Below are 7,330 nucleotides of genomic sequence, written 5' to 3'. Positions count from 1 at the left end.
GACTGATCCCTGCCTTCTTGTCTATCAGCTTTTGCACAACTGTTCACACTAATGGTAAGAACCTCTCTTTCTTCTGGTCCCATTCTGGGTTTTCTGCAACAATTCTGATGAATCTCAGTACCTTTTTTCTTCTTTACATGTAATTTGGTAAAGTTTTGTTTGTTTGTTTTTGTCTCCTGATTATAGTGAAGGTACAATGCTATATATTGTCCTGGATGTTTAGTATATGTTTTCAGAATAAAGGTAGAAATATGAAGATTAGACAAGTATCTAGAATGTGTGCCAGCATGTAGAACTTCCTTATTTATATCTGAAAATGTTTGCTCTTTTTGACCCTGTGGGAAGGAGATGATTCAGGAAGGGTGCCAAGGATTTTCAATTAGGGGGCTCTGGCAGAGGTGCAAGCAATAGATGATAGTGACTGGGACAGGGAAGTGGTGGAGAAGGTCATGAGTGGACCTTGACACACACACACACATACACACACTCCTCACACAAATTTATGTATATATGCATACAATTTTCAGGAAATTTTTCTCAGTTCATGATTAGTAAGCATGTATATCTATCATTCGACCTGCAAATTCTAATTAAGGAAAGAAAGTCTTAAATTCCACAGATTGTAAACTCAGAGAAATTTACATATTGCTTTGATAAAATAGTATCCTATGAACATCACATATATTTTATATATTATATATTATGTATAACATGATTTATAAATTACATAAATATATAATAGATTATGTTATGTATAAGTATAGTAACAAACTCTAACCAACTTTAATGACAAATAATAAAACAATTAAATAACATTTGTCACATGATGAAAATGTATGTAATCTTTGAAAGTAAGAGTTTTTTGTTGTTTTTTTAAGCTTCTGATAACTCCCAAGATTTGGTTATACAGTAAGTATACAAAGTATAAAGTATCAAAATTTTTTTAAAGTAGATATGTATTTACTTTTAAGATTATCAATTTATACTTCAATTACCACCAATTTAATATTTATACCCATTATAAATAATAAATGGGTAAATTATTTTTAACGTACAGGTGAGGAGTGAGGAGCATGGGGATGAAGTAGGTTTTTTACTGTCACTAAGCTGCTTCTCCTAGTATACTAAGCAGTTATCAGTGATCATATTTGAATGAAGATATTATAAGTAAATGTTATTTTTAAAATTTATATGTTTTTATTTTTTCAAATATTATATACTAAAATGTAATGTGTTCAAAGTACATTTTCAAACAAAATAATAAACATTTAAGTGACTATAAACAGCATTAAACTATTTCAAAAATTACCTTTTCAACTTTTGGGTTTTAAAAGAAAAGCATATGATGTTTTTGTTTTAAGCAGAAGTACCTACAAAGGAGAGAGACAAGGTAAACTACTTCTCTAACTCATCTCTAAATACTTGTAAGTTAAGGTACAATTATCGAAAAATGTTAAAAAATAATTGGAAAGGAGGTAATTGAAGAGGAGGTGGGAAGTGAAGGAGGAACCATGGAATAACGTGTGTGCATGAGATTGCTGTCTGGGCATTTAGTTAAAAAATGTCAGCAGCTCAAACTCTGTGAGTTAATACCAGCATCCAAACCAATGAGTGGGCATCAGGGATAATGCTAAGTGATTCTCATCTAATCTCTGTCCTCTCTCCTCTAGACCACCTCTTCAGCAGTTCCCTTCTGTCACATCATTTCAAACTTTTCTCCATGCCTGAGAGGCACCATCACTACTTACATCTAACCTATATTATTTCCACATATGTGTTATTTTCCCTAATGTCTCCTCTAATTTGTCTGCCATTGTATAATTTAAAAATATATAATAACAACTTATTCTAGGAGTATCCAAACAAAATTGACAGACTAGAGTCTCAGAAATACACATCACTAAATTTACAGAGATGTCTCTGCTAGATGAAGTATGAAAAGCAGATGATACCTTCTCAGATTAAGAATGAAAAGAAGAGGGCATTGTGATGGTGTCTGCATTTGATTTACTCCCCTTAGAGTGAAATCTGCTTCAAGGAAACAAGGGGAGGGGCATTTTCTGCCAAAAGATATACATTAAGGAAAGTGCTATCATTTTTCACAACATGGCTGAATGTTATGAAAGATAATCATATTGGAAACAATTACAGTTTACCAATGATCACCTCATTACTTTCTACCTCCAGAGTATAAATCCCTTTATAAATTGAAGTCTGTGGGACAATGGACGACAGCAACAACAGCTCTGAAAAGGGGTTTCTTCTCCTGGGATTCTCTGATCAGCCCCAGCTAGAGAGAACCCTTTTTGTTATAATTTTGCTCTTCTACATCCTAAGCATTCTGGGGAATGCTGCCATCATTTTGGTATCTTGCCTGGACCCCAAACTTCACACTCCAATGTACTTTTTCCTCAGCAACCTCTCTTGTGTAGACATCTGCTTCACCACCAGTGTTGCCCCACAGTTGCTGGTTACTATGAATAAGAAAGACAAGAACATGAGCTATGGCGGATGTGTGGCCCAGCTCTATGTGGCCACCGGTTTGGGTTCCTCTGAGTGTATTCTCCTGGCTGTCATGGCTTATGATCGCTATGCTGCTGTATGCCAGCCTCTGTACTACACAACAGTGATGTATCCTCAGCTCTGTGCATTCCTGGCCAGCACAGCATGGCTCAGTGGCCTCATCACCTCCCTTATTCAGTGCTCCCTTACTGTGCAGCTGCCTCTTTGTGGTCATCGCAGACTGGACCACATTTTCTGTGAGGTGCCAGTGCTCATAAAACTGGCTTGTGTGGACACAACATTCAATGAAGTAGAACTCTTTGTGGCCAGTGTCATCTTTCTAATTGTCCCTGTGTCACTCATCTTAGTCTCCTATGGCTTTATCACAAAAGCTGTTTTGAGGATCAAATCAGCAGCAGGGCGTCACAAGGCCTTTGGGACTTGTTCCTCCCACCTAGCTGTGGTCCTCATTTTCTATGGGACCATCATTTTCATGTACCTTCAACCAGCTAAAAGTAGCTCCAAAAACCAGGGAAAGTTTGTCTCTCTTTTCTACACCATAGTCACCCCACTCTTCAACCCCATTATCTATACTCTGAGAAACAAAGATGTGAAAGGGGCCATGAGGAAACTGGTAATGGGAAAAGTATTCGGTTCAGAAAGGGTATGAGCTATGGGTATAATTTTAGTGGGTTGTTTTTAGTTTATGGATTCTTTGTTCTAAGTACCGTTTTCTTATTCATGGCCATAAGAAGTAGTAAAAGACACAGAACTCTATAAGAACCTAACATACTCAAGCCACAATAGTGTTTCATTCTTCCCAAACATTCTTTTCATGAAGTCCAAGATTCTATGCTCTATCTACAGTAAACTCTTTGCTCCTCCTCCACCACACCAGCAACCTTCATATACAAATTATTTCACCCTAGAATACCAGTCTATCTGGTAAACCTCTGCTTATCCCCAAAATCTCAAATAAAATATGACCTGTACTCTCTTGTTTTCTTGAAAAATGATCCATCTCTCATCTTCTGGGTAAAATTGTTTCATAATATATGTTTCCTTAGAACACAAAACATATTCTCTCTCTTCCTCTCCCTATGTTTGTGTATATATATATCTCAACTTGTAAATAATATATAACTATTTTCCCACAATGCCAGTTTAAACCAGAGGATGGACAAACCTTGTTATATTGGCTTATTATTTATATTATGAAAAAAACAAACATAAAACAGGATTGTGATACACTGATAACTTTTACAATGCAAGTTTTCACTTTAACATTTTATTAAAGTAATCAAATAAGTAAGATTACATTAAACAGATCAATCCATATATTATTTAGAGTCACTTCTCTTTTCTTTAAAGGGATTAGAAGTTGAGTGAAAATGACAGAGTGTGTGTCATTCTCTGTCTCTCTCTGTCTTTCTCTCAAAAAGAAAGGAATTCATCATTTTGTCACTCTCAAGTATTTTAAGAGAACTGTACAAGTAGAGAAAAATTGATTTAATCTACATCTTAAGCTTACTTCTATCTTTCATTATAATAATCACAAGGTAAAAAAAGCATGAAAATATTAATGAAAACAAAAAGTCAAATTCATGTGACTTAGAATTCTGATAACAGAAAAGAAAACTGAGGCTCATTTAAATTCAACTTGTACCAGAATATTGCTGCCAGTCTATAAATGTCAGAGATAAAGTTTGGTCCTGCCTATACTGCCAAAGATTGAAGGCAAAATGGCTGGATACATAAGGGGAAAAAGCATCTGGAGAATTTTCTGAGTGAATCAGGGATGCCTCTCCAAACATCCCTTGTCCAGTTTATACCTATTTAACATCTTTATAGCAACTAAAATGATTACTATGTAACAGAAAAAAGAATCATAAAACCCTGGTTGAATCTGTCTTCTAGAAATTTCGTTCGTGAATTCCCCACTCAGTAATGGAAGGAAGAATTGGGAACCGAACTGAACATGTTTAGAAGTGCACACTTTCATTTATAATACCCAAGGAGAGGAGACATTCTACAGGAAACCTCACACTTATAAAAGCATCAATTCTTTATAACCCAGGAAAGCATGACACAGGAAAGAACATACATATGTCAGAATCTAAATTAATTTAAATGAAATAATGCCTCTATGAAACAAAATATCACAATTAATAAAAAAAACAAAAACATAAACAAAAAACAGCTAAGCCTTCTTCAGGATTTCCAGGACTCTGAGCCATCAGATGTGGGGAGCCCAGTCTCCACACTGTAAAACACATACATGCTGTACTACCCTGTGAAGGAGAGAGTTGTCATCCTCGAGATCCTCAAAAAGGCCTACTGCAAAGTGTTTGCCAGGTATATCCCAGGAAATAGCTGTAGATGTTCATGGCCAAGGGCATGGGTGGGAACCTAGGCTGGAGGCATCAAGGATGACGCTGAACCCCTCTTCAAGCACCACTCGGAAGATCTTCAGGGACAGCTACAGCTGCTACCATAAACAAATAGCTGTCAAGAAATACTTTCCAGCCAATCTAGGGAAAAGATAAAATTAAAAAAAAAAAGCAAAAACAAACTACAACAACAACAAAAAACAACAAAGAACTACTTAAAGATGATATGAAAAAAGAATTTCCATAGGGAAAAAAATCAAATTGTTATCATGGAGGACGATTTAAATGCTAACATAATTCAGAAGAAAAGTCTAGATAGAATAAAGATAAACACACTATTCTCTACAACAACAACAAAAAAAGGCATATCTCTTCAAAAATAAATTGGCAAATTAAGATGAGCAAGGGAGCAATGCATGTGGAAAAAAAGCTGCATAAAACTCTTGTTCTTAGATGAAAATGTAAACATATCCAAAAAAATTGTTACTTTTTTGTATTTAATGAAGTGTTTTTCCATTTACATTGTTTTATAATGTACAATTCCATACTATCTTTTTAAATTTATATTATTCTGTTTCTATTGTGATTGAATAATTTCTAAAAATATCCATAATTTATTTTCTAAAGGTTCCTCCAGCTGGATACTTCATTTAAATTTTTTTTGTTGAGTAATAACTGCATTGAGCATACCTTCACATTTGTAGTGTGTGTTTATTATTATATATTCAAAAGACATTTTTAGAAATGCAATCGGTAAGCCAAAAACACGGACACATAAGTCAGTTTACACACACTACCAACTTTTGCTTTCCAAAATATTTTTCCACTTTATCCTCATGAAAGTGTCAGTCTTTCCTATCTAGGTGATCATTATATATTGTAATTGTTTTTAACTTGTGCAATGAAAATGATTCAAGGTACAAATAGTTCCAACACCCTTCCATGAAATGACAGAAATGTGTTTTTTAGAATAATAATAAAAAAAACTGTATATGTGAGAAATATTGAAGAATTCAAGGAAAAGAGGAAACATAAGGTTTCAAAAAAAAATTTAAAAAATGAGGGACCCTACAGCACAAACCGTAGCCCAAATGTTAAGTAAAAGAAAATGGAAATGCTTTGAAGTTTATTGATACAGATACAGGAATTATAAATAGTTTCATTCAGGATAATCTGTAGAGGGGCTGAAGATGATGATTTTCATCCCTAACATGTGCCAAAAAAAGCTACTTAATCTAAGGAATAAAAAAGAAAAAAAAATCACCATAATGCTCAGAAGATAAACTATAGTCATTCCTCCATATGATACATGGAGTCTCAGAAAACAGTGGGGTAAGGAAAACATATATTCAAAATATTAAAAAAGTAATATAGTGAACAGTTTATACATATTCAGGCAAAACTGAATTCATAAAAGAGATTCTCTAAAATTAAGGGAAAAAATGAAAGGAGGAAGGTAAAAGAAAAAAACTACTAAATACTGAAAAAGGATTCTAAACAAAGTAAAAAGAAATTTTAAAATAGTTTAAAAAGTACTGGGAAGGATAAAAACAATTGGAAATATGTGACCTTTAAACATGTTGAATTTAGAAGAAAAAACAGTGCAAAGACTCAATAGTAGAAGGAATGCAGCTGGAAAATAGTTTACCACATGGAAAATAAATTATGTACATGTTCCCTAAATCCTGTGAAAAAGGAAATATACATATATGACAAAAATATATAGACACAGATTATTATACATAAATTACATAGATATGTTATCTATTATGTATATCATATAATGTATTCATATAATATGATATATATAATAAAGTTTGAGGAGACAATAGTGTTAATCATCTCTCTCTCAAAAGAAAACTAAATAAAATAAAAATGCACTAATTTGTATGACTTCCCTGTTTACAAATTTCTGTAGTGTATTTCCACCATGGTCAATTCAAGTTGCCAATGTGATGTCACTGACTACAGAGTTAGGAAAAGATGTGCCAAATTACCTCTCCCAAGCTAGTGCAATCTTTCTCTAGCACACCACTGCATAAATGATAGACCAGATTATGTTTCCAAAATGCACCAAATAAAGAAAGCTAACATGTCAAAATGATAGAAACTAATTTTCCCTAAATGAGGAAAGATATCTGTCTTTCTGTGCTGGGTAAATAAACATAAATACTTAAAAATCCCAAAGTATACATATTATATTAAACTACACATACCATATTAAAATATGCATATCATATTAATGAACACAAAAAGTATGTTCTCAGAGAAGGAACAAAATATCTACCTATGTATGAACTAGATTCACATCCAATAATTCATCAGCCACAATGACTTCTAGAAGATAGGTAGAATATTAGCAATTCTGTAACTGTTTAATGTGGTTTAAGTGACAAGGAAAAACAAGTGAGTTTTGGGACATACAAATCCTGCAAAAC

At 33.6% G+C, this 7,330-nt stretch overlaps 1 protein-coding gene across 1 annotated transcript; it reads left to right on the top strand.

The window, feature by feature from the left end:
* Positions 1 to 1,073: 1,073 nt before the first annotated feature.
* On the top strand, positions 1,074 to 3,172 carry LOC130836389 (olfactory receptor 2G6-like). Its single transcript, XM_057708427.1, has 2 exons — positions 1,074 to 1,084; positions 2,236 to 3,172. The coding sequence occupies exons 1-2, from the start codon at positions 1,074 to 1,076 to the stop codon at positions 3,170 to 3,172; spliced, it is 948 nt and encodes a 315-aa protein (XP_057564410.1).
* Positions 3,173 to 7,330: the final 4,158 nt, after the last annotated feature.

This window comes from Hippopotamus amphibius, chromosome 15 (assembly GCF_030028045.1).
Source record: "Hippopotamus amphibius kiboko isolate mHipAmp2 chromosome 15, mHipAmp2.hap2, whole genome shotgun sequence".
Lineage (NCBI taxonomy): Eukaryota > Metazoa > Chordata > Mammalia > Artiodactyla > Hippopotamidae > Hippopotamus > Hippopotamus amphibius.
This window is presented reverse-complemented; position numbering and strand designations above follow the sequence as displayed.